The 13,322-nt window shown below is 45.4% G+C and overlaps 1 protein-coding gene across 1 annotated transcript in view; it reads right to left on the bottom strand.

Annotated features, from left to right (window-relative positions):
* Positions 1 to 13,322, bottom strand: part of LOC115460298 (microtubule-actin cross-linking factor 1-like) — a 116,228-nt gene extending 102,906 nt beyond the window's left edge. Inside the window, exons 1-5 of the mRNA XM_030190096.1 lie at positions 12,732 to 13,322; positions 7,654 to 7,782; positions 5,245 to 5,415; positions 4,490 to 4,645; positions 1,773 to 1,979 (exon numbers count right to left, since the gene is read on the bottom strand). Coding sequence (XP_030045956.1) covers positions 1,773 to 1,979; positions 4,490 to 4,645; positions 5,245 to 5,415; positions 7,654 to 7,782; positions 12,732 to 13,322 — 1,254 coding nt within the window. The remainder of the gene's footprint in view (positions 1 to 1,772; positions 1,980 to 4,489; positions 4,646 to 5,244; positions 5,416 to 7,653; positions 7,783 to 12,731) is intronic.

Below are 13,322 nucleotides of genomic sequence, written 5' to 3'. Positions count from 1 at the left end.
TGGTTACCCCCGCCTATGAAAGAGTGGGTGAGGCAGCACCCTAAATTGACCCCAGAGAGTGATTTAGAAGTAGACAAAGCCTTCTACCAAGTACAACCCCATAATGCTTGGCAAAGGTATGCCTCACCGACCATGTCACCACCTTGCAAATATCCGCCAGAGACAGTAAGGTAGTCTCCGCCCAGAATGTCACTGTACGCCTCGTAGAATGAGCACACAAAGCCTAAAGAGCCAACTTCCCCACAAGCAAATAAGTTGTCGTGATAGCCTCTTTCAGCCATCTAGCAATTGTAGGCTTGGAAGCCATGAGGTCACTTCTCTGTTTACCAAAAAGCACAGTCTGATTTGTGAAACTCATTCGTGACTTCCAGATATTAAAAGAGGACTCTAAGAGGCATATTTTCAAAGCACTTTGGGAGGCTAAGTTCCATAGGTTTCTATGGAACTTTGGGAGGCTAAGTGCTTTGAAAATGAGCCTCTAAGTACACTTAGAAGCTTTGAGCCTCCTCGTCCTCTCTGAGAAAGGACAGAAGCATCCAACACCAATCCTTTCTGAAGACCTGCTTGGAGAAACACTAGGATGTGCGCGATCTGAGCAGAGAAGGGAGAAAGTCCGCATTCAGAACACCAGCAACCTTTTCATCTCAACCAAGCCTTTCAATGGCCAAGCCATAAGGGAAAGAGAATGGTACTTGATATACCGCCTTTCTGTGGTTTTTGCAACTACGTTCAAAGTGGTTTACATTGTATATACAGGTACATATTTGTGCCTGGGGCAATGGAGGGTTAGGTGACTTGCTCCAGGCCAATGGGGCATGGATTCTCCATGAACTTTGAACCTTGCTTCAGTAGGCTGTGTACCCGTGGAAGACATCCATTCCAGACCAAAAGTGCATGGATTCTCCATGAGCGCTGAACCTTGCTTCAGTAGGCTGTGTACCTGTGGAATACGTAGAGGACGCCCATCTAGCAGTCGAATCAGGTCCATGTACCAAGGCCTCCGCGGCCAATCTGGGGCTATGAGAATTATTCGACACCTGCTGAAGATAGAAAATACTGAAGAGCTGGGCTGGATGCCAAGAGAGATATGTCTCAGCTCAGTTTTCAGTTCTCTATCTCCACCTGCTGGTTGATGGAAACAACTATCCCACAGGTTCTGGAATAGTGGGAAGCTACGTAATGGAAATGTACATTTACACCTGCTTTAGACCTGGTCTAAATTTGTGCAATCAAAGCTTCCCAAAATTTGTTTGTTTGGGACCCCATTTTAAAATGGAAAATATTCATACAGCCCTGACCCTCCACTTTCTATTTGTGCTTCACACCATGACAAGTTCTTGCATGGCTGCTGTAGGCCCCATGTCCCCGTAGAGCCTGCACAGACTCAATTACAGTAAGCTGTAGATCTGCATGGCGGGATGAGGTGGCTCTACCCTTATTTTTTTGGCTGTCATGGTTGTAAATTCCAAACAAGGATTTTGGGACCCCATTTAGGGTTGTGACTCATTATTTGTGAACTACTGCACTAAAGGCTTTTCAGCAAGAGTTTTAGGGAACATGGAGAACCAGTGTGCTCCACCTATCTTGAACCCACCCCTTAATTCAACTAGCCAGGCAGAAAAAAGGTTGCATATATACGATTTTTCTGAAAACTCTGGGGTTTTCCTATGCTGCACTCTCTTATAGCCTCTCTGTGTTTTATACCTTTTTGCACCTCTAGGAACCCTTCAGGCTGCAGTGATACGTAAGCTGAGGCAACAGCCCTGACTCACCTGCTTGGCACGTTTGCGGGTCTCTTCCAACACTCTGGCCCTCTCAACAGTGCGCTGCTGGACCTTTGAAAGTCGCTCTTGTGCTGTCAACACCAGGTTCTGAATCACAGCACAGTCCTGTTTGCTGCTATAGTCCTTCAGGCGGTAGGCGGATCGCTCCAAGCTGGCCAGCTTCTCCCTACGGCTATTCACCTCGGTCAGCAGGACCTGGGAAAAGGATCAGCACCGGGAAAAAAAGAAGACTAGGTGAAGTCTGGACCATGTTCTCTAGGTCAAAGAGAAGGAAGCTATCATACACAATAACTTGCTGTTTTTAAAAAATATATTTTATTGTTGTCATTCCCAGCTTAAATTTGGCTGTAATCCGCTTCAAACTAATACTGGTATGAGCGGAATACAAATCCTTGGTAATGTAATATATCTAGAGGAGTCCCCTATTGGCTAATTATAATAATTTATAATGACACTAGTGCATCCCATACAACATTCAAACACTTACTTGCACCAATGTTTAAAGCTTGACCTATTTTTTATAGAGGTAATGGACCATCAGTAGTGATTTTCATCAACAATTAGATTTTACTGGTTATTGGAACCAATCACTTTGTTGTCATCGGTCCATATTTAACTTTTGTACTTATATGTGTGTTTCTTCAGACACTATTTTATCACTTAGAAACTTTTTCTTAAAAAATACTTGACTTATCTCATCTGAGTATTCTTCATAATGGGGATAGAATACCTTGACACAAATTCATGTATTGCCAGTTGCTGTTTCAAGGCTCAGTCCCCTTAACACGAGCATACAGCTTCTTCTATTCTTAACAAAAATAGGTGAAGGGTTAAACTCTGGTACAAGTAAGTGTTTGTATGATGTATCTAGAGACGACGTGTCACCATATTTGAGTTTAACAGCCTCTCTTCTCATAAATACTGTGCACTCAGTCAGAGTGGTAAGCAAGCTCATGGAGGATGGAGGTCCTAGAACTGAGAGCTTCTCCACAGTGGCAGGACTCAAAACATCCCAAAGAGGAGGAGATAATATGCTAGCCACCAGCTTTAGAGCAGAGAGCTTCTCCACAGTGACAGGACTCAAAACATCTCAAAGAGGATGAGGATAATGTGACGGCCACCAACTCTAGAGCGGAGAGCTTCTTCCCCAGTGACAGGACCCAAAACATCCCAAAGAGGACAACATAATATGACAGCCACCAGCTCTACATCTGAGAGTTTCTCCCACAGTTACAAGACCCAAAACATCCCAAAGAGAAGAAAATGTGACAGCCACCAGCTCTAGAGCTCAGAGCTTCTTCCCAGTAAAAGGTCCCAAAACATCTCAAAGAGGATGAGGATAATGCGACAGTCATCGGCTTTAGATCTCAAAGCTTCTCCACAGTGACAGGACCAAAAACATCCTAAAGAGGAGGAGTAATGTGACAGCCACCATCTCTAGAGCTAAGAAGTGGAGGAGTAGCCTAGTGGTTAGTGCAGTGGACTTTGATCCTGGGGACCTGGGTTTGATTCCCACTGCAGCTCTTAACCCTCCATTACCCCAAGTACAAATAAGTACCTGTATATACTATGTAAACTGCTTTGAATGTAGTTACAAAACCCACTGAAAGGTGGTATATCAAGTCCCATTCCCTTATCATGGTGATAAGGGACTTAGATCAGACAGGCATAACAGTATGCAAAGGATCTAGTGAGTTTACAAAAACCATGGAGTCTGCTAATCTAATGTGTGCATTACTGAGAGAACAAAAACCTCAGCTCACAAGAGCCATTTGTGGAACAAACCTGTCATGTGTCTCTAAGGACATATAAGCAGCTCTACATAATGTAATTTACTAAGAGACAAGTATGGGAAGAGATGTATGCAGTGCTGTACACATTATATGCAGGTACTTTCTCCATCCCTAGAGGGCTCGCAATCTAATTTTTTGTACCTGTGGCAGTGGAGGGTTAAGTGACTTGCCCAAGGTCACAAGAAGCTACAGTGGGAAATGAACCCAGGTTGCCAAAGCCCGCTGCACTAACCATTAGGCTACTCCTCTACCCACAGAGAGCAGAGCAAGTCTGATTTGCTACCTATCTGACTTCCTTGTTACTTGTGCAAAATGCCTTACATCCAGTTAGGTCATATTTATTCCATCCTTAAAGAAGAGAGCTTTCTCAATAATTGCTCTTAGTTATGGGATCAATTGCCAAATGATTGGTATAGTCTTTCTGACAGAATAATTTTTTTAAGCTGTTTAAAGCGCTCTAGCTACACAAACTTTCAGTTGATATCTTTATGTTATTGTAATGTGTTTTTGTTATTTTATGTTTCAGTGATTTACTTTGTTATTTTATTGTTTGTGCTTACTACAAAACTACTGTGAACCACAGCAGTTTGTCAGGATACAAGATTGTTAAATCACTTTGAATGGGCTGTATTGGCATTGCCACACAGCTTAGTAAACAGAGGGGTAAGAATAATGGACCTGGTGTGTGACAGTATAAGACAGCACTCTAAGGTTAGTGGACCTGGTATGTGACAGCTGAACAGAGCACACTAAGGGTAGTGGACTTGGTGTATAATGCCAGAGCAGATTAAAGTAGTGGATCTGGTGTGTGATAGCAAGCCAGAGAATGCTAAGGGTCCTGCACCTGTGTGTGACAGCTGAACTGTATAATATCTGTAGGTTTCTGAGGGGTTTCCCCATACCCTCACTAACCTTGTGCTCCTGAATCTGGTTGATTACTGTCTCCAGCACCAGGCTGGGTGCAGACAGAGTAAGGAGGGCATCCTCTGTCCTGCTGATCCATTTTAGCAGTTCTTGAACTGAGCTGTGAAATTCAGTAGTCACTGTCAGCCCTTCTGTTAGACACTCCTGGATGGGAAAAAAGAAGGTGACTAACTTAGCAACCACATTTCTTTATGTGCATGTGCAAAAACATAATCATATAGCCAGGCACAGTTCGTGGACTTGGAACAGGGCCGCCGAGAGGGGGAGGACAGGGGGGACAAAATTCCCTGGGCCCGGGCCTCCAAGGGGGGCCCGGAGCTGCCGTCCCACCCACCCCCCTCCGTCCGCCACCGGGCCGGGCCCCCTGCATTGAAATCACAGTGCCTCTCACCTCCGTGTGAAAGTGCTGCATGCGGCAGCAGCAGATCGCCTCCCCGTTCAAGCCTCTCTCCCTCCCTGTGTCCCACCCTCGCGGAAGTAACGTCAGACGAGGGCGGGACACAGGGAGGGAAGGAGGCCCGAACAGTGAGGCGATCTACTGATGCCTGCAGCGCTTTCACACGGAGGTCAGAGGCGCTGTGATTTAAATGCAGGGGGCCCAGCCCAGTGGCGGGTGGCGTGTGGAGGGGGGGGGGCAGCGGCGACCTCGAGGACAGCGGGGGTGGGGGGCCTCGGGGGCGGCGGCCTCACCCCGGCCCAGTCTCTCGGCGGCCCTGACCTGGAAGGCCAAACGTACAGCTCACCTTCCTGTCTTGAACCTTGGTGTAGACAGATTCCCACTTCTGCTCCAGGACATGGAGGCTGTGCTCAGTGATGGAACCCCGTGAGAGGGGGCAGGAGGCCAGCAACCGCTGCAAGCGGTCCCTCGCACTGTTATACACATGCTGCTTGCACTCCATCTCCTTCCATAACTCCTGGAAAGGAATGAGAGAGAAAAGGGGGAAGGGTCAAGCACCTTACAAAATCTATATGCGAGAGCAGAGAAAATTATGACCAGTGCATAAAGGAAACAAAGGAAGCAAAGACGTCAATTCACCCAAAATCATGAATTTCCAGCAGAAAATTACTTAGGGGTCATATTTAAAACAATTTATCCAGAAAGCACCAGTTGCTACCCAGGTTAATGCTGCTTACAGATATATTTAGCTGCAGTATCTGGATAGTACATCTGAATAACTTTACAGACTGCCTCAGAACTAACTGGATTGTACTGCTGAATAACTTTACAGACTGCCTCTGTACTAAATGGATAGTACCGCTGAATAACTTTACAGACTGCCTCGGCACTTTCAGGATAGTACTGCTGAATACTACTACTACTTAACATTTCTAAAGCGCTACTAGGGTTACACAGCGCTGTACAGTTTAACAAAGAAGGACAGTCCCTGCTCAAAGGAGCTTACAATCTAAAGGACAACATGTGCAGTCAGCTTACAATCTAATGGACAACATGTGCAGACAGTCACTTGGGGCAGTCTAAATTTCCTGGATAGAGGTAAAATGATTAGGTGCCGAAGGTGACATTGAAGAGATGGGCTTTGAGTAAGGATTTGAAGATGGGCAGGGAGGGGGCTCTGTGTATGGGCTCAGGGAGTGTGTTCCAAGCATAGGAAGAGGCAAGGCAGAAAGGGCGGAGCCTGGAGTTGGCGATGGTGGAGAAGGGAGCAGAGAGAAGGGATTTGTCCTGTGAGCGGAGGTTTCGGGTAGGAGTGGGGGGAGAGGAGATGTGGGTTTGGGTGGAAAGATAATAAGCTCTGTCTTGGACATGTTCAGTTTCAGGTGGCGGTTGGACATCCAGGCAGCAATGTCTGATAAGCAGGCCGATACTTTGGCCTGGGTTTCCGCAGTGATGTCTGGTGTGGACAGACTGCTTCAGCACTATCACGAAATGCCTAGCCAACCACCTGGGGCTAACCCTGCGGCCACTTAGAGGGTCTATCTGCAGACCAGCTCAAGTCCACCTGCACCTGGGCATGTGCTCCACTCTAGCACTCTCCTCCCACCAACTGGGTCCAAACCGCCTCTTGGCAAGTCTCCTGCATTCAAGGTGTTCCCTGATGATCTCTAGGTTACTGGGACCACACTCACAGTGGCCCCACAGTTCCTAGAAAGCACTCACAGACCCAATATATACTATATTGTTATTTTTTATATTTAGATGGTGTTCAATCCCAGACATGACTGGCTTCTTAATCAGTAATCTGCTCTGAAGTTGAAAGGGGATATAGTGAAGTCCAAGGCTCAGATAACAGAGCATAAGATAACAACATAACCTTCAGATGACGAAGTGGGTATGTATACTTCCTTTTCATTCCTATCATATTTCAATTATAAAATCAGCTTACTCAGATTTGGTCAAGATGCTATACAACAGAATAACCACATGAAGGTAGTCAGCAAGACTTGAGAAAATGTATTCTTTCCCCTTCAGAGATACACAGCAATTCACACACTTCTGTTGTGCTCTCCTATGACTAGGGTTACCATATTTGCCTTAAGGAAAAACAGGACTCCTGCCCCATCTCCTGACGCACTACCCCACCCTGTCACACCCTGGCCCACACCTGTCACATCTCCACCCCATCCACTGCCACACCTCGCCCCCTGTCACTCTGAGCCCCCCAAAAAGAGGACATGTCCGGGTAAAACCGGACGTATGGTAACCCTACCTATGACCCCTCTATGTTCGATGCCTAGTATTGAAAATCCCCTCACTCTAACACTGCCCCCACAGTCACTCATTATTTTTTGGAACCTTTATTTGGGCTCTGGATGAAAATAAGCCACTAAATATAGGTGCTCAACCCTAGTCTACCATCTACCCAACACATATCCAGGAGACAACGACATTGACCCAGACTATATCTCCCACCTTACTCCCTTCTCCATTGCCTATCTCTACCTACTTATCTATTCTACTATTCTGTTATACTTAATTTTTACTTTCTCTTAAATATTCTGTATTCCCTATTATTATGTAAGCCGCATTGAACCTGCTTTGAGTGGGAAAGCGCGGGATACAAATGTAATAATAAATAAATAGTCAGTTTTCAAAGCAAAGCTCCTAAACCTTATAGATACCTATGTTCAAAAAACTAAAACAGTCTCCCTGGGGAGACAAGTAAGGCTGAGACCAGTGTGCTGCCACTTACTAGGTGCAGGGAGAGCTTCTCCTTTGTGCTTTCAGGCTGACCCCATGCAGGTTTGGAGAAAGAAAGTCTGAGCTCTACATTTTCCAGCCACTGGAGAAGGTGTGTGACTTCCAGAGTGACGTCTTGTACCTGTGGAGAATACAAACACCTGACATGGCACACAATGCCTAAATGTTACCCTCCTCTAATGCTAATTACACTGCTTGTCCTATGAGAATCATCAAAATTACTTACACAGAGATTTCCTCTGTTAGTTACTACACATTTCTGGACTTCAATGAACATGCTCAGTCGGTTACTACATCTATGTGTATACTAAAGAGGTTATTACACATATCTGTATACAAAAAGCATGCTCAGTCAATTACTATACATATCTATAGTCCAATGAGCACGCCCTATCAGTTATTACACACACCTGTACAAAGGGGAAAGGGGATGGGATTTGATATACAATCTTTCTGTAGTTACAATCAAAGCAGTTTACATACATTATATGCAGGTACTGATTTTTGTACCTGGGGCAATGGAAAGTTAAGTGACTTGCCCAGAGTCACAAGAAGCTGAAGCTGGAATTGAACCCAGTTCTCCTAGTTCTCAAGGCCACTGCACTAACCATTAGGTTACTCCTCCATTCCGAAGGAACATGCTCAGTAAGTTATTACACATGTCTATATACTAAGGAGTATGCGCAGTCAACTAATATACAAATCAGTACACCAAGGAACATGCTCAGTCAGTTACTACACATATCTGTACTCCAAGTAACATGCTCAGTAGTTACTACACATATCTGTAGTCCATTGAATATGCTCTATCAATTATTACACATACCAGTACACAAACGATACACAAAGGAGCATGCTCAGTCAGTTACTACTCATATCAGTACTCCAATGAACATACTTCATCAGTCATTACACATATCTGTATACTAAGGAGCATGTTCCGTCAATTACTATGCATGTCTGTACTCCAATGAAAATGCTCTGATAGCTACTACACATATCTGTATACCAAGAAGCATCCTCAGTAAGTTACTACACATATCTGTACTTGAATGAACATGCTCTATCAGTTATTACATATACCTGTACACAAAGCATGTTTAGTCAGTTACTACATATACAAAACTGTATTCCAAGGAGTGTGCTTTGTCAGTTATTACACATAACTGTATACAATGCAGCATACTCAGGGGCTCATTTTCAAAGCACTTAGACTTACAAAGTTCTATAGGTTACTATTGGGCTCATTTTCAAATGAGAGAAACATCCAAAAAATAGCCTAAAAAGCAGATGGACGAATATGTCTCAGAAAAACATCCAAAGCGTATAATCAAACAAAAGAAAAAAGAAAGTCTAAATCACTAGTACATTTAGAGTAAGACATCTCCAGAGGGTGCGTTTCAGAGGTGTGACTTGGGTGGTCTTACAGAATGAACGTCTCCAGCACATAACGGATTGCAAAGTGGTATTCCCGCAGTGGGGGGAAAAAAAGGAGCTAGACCTTAAATAAAAGCATGTGGGGTATGAGCAAAGCTGTCTTTAGATCCATTTGCAAATTTGTGGAGTTGGAGAGCGGAGGAAGTGCTAGTTTGAGAGAAAGTTGAGAGATGCTGAGTGCTGTGTTGCTGTTTGTCTGTTTGCCATAGTCTGAACCTTGTCACATTCCCTTACTTGCCTCTATCTATCTATCTATCTATCTATCTATCTACTTATCATTTCTATAGCGCTACAAGGCATACACAGCACTGTACACCATCCTCAGTGTCTCACCTTCTCAGCTCCTTGCCCACCTCTGCTAGCCCCCACAGCCACAACTACCCCTTCCTCTGTAACTCTCCCTCCCCCAACACTCATTGTCCCCAGCCCACACACCTTTCATTATACCCCCTTACCTGTTTGGTGTCTCTCTATTCTTGTTGCTCTGTTTGTCCCATGTGCTGCTGCTATGTGTGGGTGAGGACTGTTGGTTGCTTGTGTGTGAGGACTGTTGGTTGCTGTTGGGAGAATGAGTGCTCAGAGGGTGTGGCATGAGTGTTTGCTGTGGTTGAGTGATTGCTGTTTGTTGTGTGTGCATTGTTGATTGGTGGTGAGAGAGTGAATGTCAGGTGATGTTTGTTGGTGATGGTTTTCCACTAGGTTGGTAGGAAGAAGAGTGCACAGTGGTGTGTCTGGTGTTAGTGGGTTGCACCTGTGGTGGTGGGATATGGATGCACTGAATGCACAGGAGGATCACATGTTGCAGAAAGAGAAGAGTTTGGAGGAGAGGCCCCGCAGGTGATACCCACAAGCCAGAGTTTTCAGGCCCCGTACCTGTTTCCTGGACCTTACTGACCGGCAGTGTCTCAATAGGTACTGCTTTGCAGGGCTGCCATTCAGTTCCTTTGTGACCAGTTTTAATCCTTCTGCAGGCTAGGACCTGTAGGACCAATGCCATCCTTGACCATCTCAAGGTCACCGCCTCCCTCTCTTTTCTGGTGACTGGTAGATTCTAGTCTGTGCTAGCTGTGAACATGGGCCTAATCTAGCCCGCCATTTCAAACTGCTTCACCCAGTTCCTTGATAACTTTCTTTTTTTTTTTTTTTTTTTTTTTTTATTGTCGCCAACACAATGTATAAACACTTGTCACAGAGAACAAAATGATATTATTAAATACAAGCACATGACATTCCTGATAACAATATCAAGTAAGCACGAAATCCCACAACATAATCATTCCATCACCATATTTGCATCGGCTTTTCAAGTATCCCTCATCTATTCATCTCATGCATACCTTTCATATCCACACCTTTACACACCAGCCATTTGCCCATGCACTCCTATCCCCCCCTCTACCCTTACCCAGCCCTCCCCCCCCTCCCTTAACTGAGCCTCTGTAAGCAGTCTGTCCACACCATCGAGTATTGCTTGTTGCCTGCTTTTAGAGATTTGGCATAGATCCTGCTCTCATATTTACCCACTTCACTCATTCGTGCCTTCCAAGCTCCACTTGGTATACTCTCAGAGGATGTCCAAAATTGTAAAATAGTCTTTTTAACTAACAATAAGGTCATATATATAAATCGCCTGTACGGTTGCAATACCCTCTGTGCTTTCAAAAGGGTTTGATCTCCAAGGAGCAGTGTTGCGTAGTCCCATTCTAGCTGTTTTTGAGTAACTCCCTGTATTAATTGGAAGGCCTCATTCCACACTGAGAGGCTCGGACATTCCAGGAAAGAGTGAAGAAAGGTTCCTCCTCCCTGATGACATCGGGGACACTGTCCATCTCCCCATAAGCCCATAATTGCCCCTTTAGCCCTAGTGATGTATGCTCTGTGCATTATCTTATATTGTGTTTCCTGCAGATCTGCTACTTTAACCATGTCATATAATGTGGAGAAAAGCTTGTTAAACATTTGGAGTGTATAGGTCGTACCTAGTTCTGTGTTCCAATGTCCCACCAGCCTCTCCATGCCCCCTTCTGGGCTATGCATTTGCAAGATCTTATACCATGTAGAGAGACTATTGACTTTATAGGGGGTCCGGAGCAACACCTTATCCAACAGGCCCCACCTCCACTTATCCCCATATTTCCCCTGTAAAGCAGAATAATAATGCCTCACTTGAATGTATTGCAGTAGATTCTTATTAGGGACACCCCATCTCTCTTTGATTTGGTCAAAAGATTCCAGCGTATCCCCCCCCTCCACTAGGAGATGGCCTAAAATCCTGCACCCCTCCTGCTGCCACTGGGTAAACACCGAGTACCCCATGCCTGCTGGAAACTCCGCATTGCCCACCATGCCCAAAAAGGGGGACGCATTGGGTGTCTTCTGTTGTTTCTCTCTCCACCAAATCCACGCCCTCCGCATGGGTTTCAGGAATGCCAGCTTGCCCACCATCTGAGAGTCAGTGCCAGCTCGCGTGTGTATTAAATTTATAAACGACCATGGGCGACTCCAGTCCTCCAGCCCTCCAGTTGGCAAAAACTTATAATGATCTGCCAACCCCTCAAAAATAAAGCGCATAAGCGCTGCAACATTGTACATGCGTAAATCGGGTAACCCCAGGCCTCCCGCCCCCTTATTATGGGATAGTTTCTGATGCCCTATTCGTGCCCCTTTCCCATGCCAAATAAAAGAGCGGATAATGGAACGAAACAAACGTTCCTCTCTCCGTAAGACCCAGATAGGTGCCACCTGTAGAGGGTAGAGAATCTTAGGCAGTAGAACCATTTTTACAAGAGCTATTCTCCCCATCAAAGAAAGTGGCAAGTCTTTCCATCGCGCACACAACTGCCCAATTTTCTCCACTGACTCCATCACGTTCTTCCTGTAGAACGTCCCACCACTAGTACTAAGGAAAATACCCAAATATCGCATTGCGCCCTTAGCATATGGGATCGGCAGTTCTACTGTTCCCGGGTCCCCACTGCGTCCCGACAAAGGAAGCACTTCCGATTTAGAGCAATTTACTCGCAACCCCGACAGATCCCCAAATCCAGCCACCAGATCCAACGCCCTGGGCAAATCCGTAGGGGCGTGCGCCACATACATTAGGATGTCGTCGGCAAATAGATTAAGTTTAAATTCTCTATGCCCCACCCGCAGACCTCGGATCGATCCACTGCTTCTAATCTTTATAGCTAGCGGTTCTATGGCCAGTAAAAATAGGGGTGGCGACAAAGGGCAACCCTGGCGGGTGCCTCTGTGCAGCGAGAAACTCTCTGTGAGCTTTCCATTAACTAACAGCCTAGCCAGTGGCATCGCGTAAAGGGCCTTGATCCAGGATAAAAAAGTCCCAGTTATACCGAACTTTTCTAGGGTCCAAAATAGGTATTGCCATGATATACTGTCAAAAGCTTTCTCCATGTCCAATCCTATTATGGCTTCTTTTCCCCCACTCCCTCCGTATTCCTGAATTGTTAGCATAGCCCTCATAATGTTCATGGAAGCGTATCGCCCCGGGACAAATCCGACCTGGTCTTCATGCACTAAAAAGGGCAATAACGTATTCATCCGCTTGGCCATTATGGCCGCCAACAACTTTATGTCCTGATTTAAAAGCGAAATGGGGCGGTATGATCCCACCTGTGTTACATCCTTACCCGGTTTTGGCAATAATACCACATGGGCCATGTTGCGCTGGATTCCCAGTCCCTCTTCTGCAATCCCATTAAACCACGCCCCCAGGGGTTCCACTATTAGATCCACTAAAATACGGTAATATTCCGGGCCAAAACCATCGGGCCCCGGGGCCTTGGTTAACTTGAGGGATTTAATACCCTTTTTTATCTCCTCTCCTGAGATAGGTGCATTCAAAACAAGCAGCTGATCCTCTGTAGGCTGTGGCAGCTGCATCGTTTGAAAGAACCGCTCACACGCCTCTAAGTCAAACTCCTTAGCCTTATACAAAGAGCTATAAAAATTTACAAATTGCTGCATTATCTGTGTCTCCTCCGTGTACTCCCTCCCTTTTGGATCTTTAATTGTGGTAACGACCTGTCTTTTGCGTGGTGGCCTAACCAGGTTAGCTAAGAGCTTCCCTGCCCTATTGCCCCATTTGAACAGTTTAAAGCGCTGAAAGTAAATATCACTTACAGCTCTCTGGGTCAGGATATCATCTATTTGTTTCCGAACATGTAACAGCTGAGCTTTACAGTCTGCATTCAAGGAGCTCAT

The sequence above is a fragment of the Microcaecilia unicolor genome, chromosome 1 (genome assembly GCF_901765095.1).
Source record: "Microcaecilia unicolor chromosome 1, aMicUni1.1, whole genome shotgun sequence".
In the NCBI taxonomy this organism is placed as follows: domain Eukaryota; kingdom Metazoa; phylum Chordata; class Amphibia; order Gymnophiona; family Siphonopidae; genus Microcaecilia; species Microcaecilia unicolor.
This window is presented reverse-complemented; position numbering and strand designations above follow the sequence as displayed.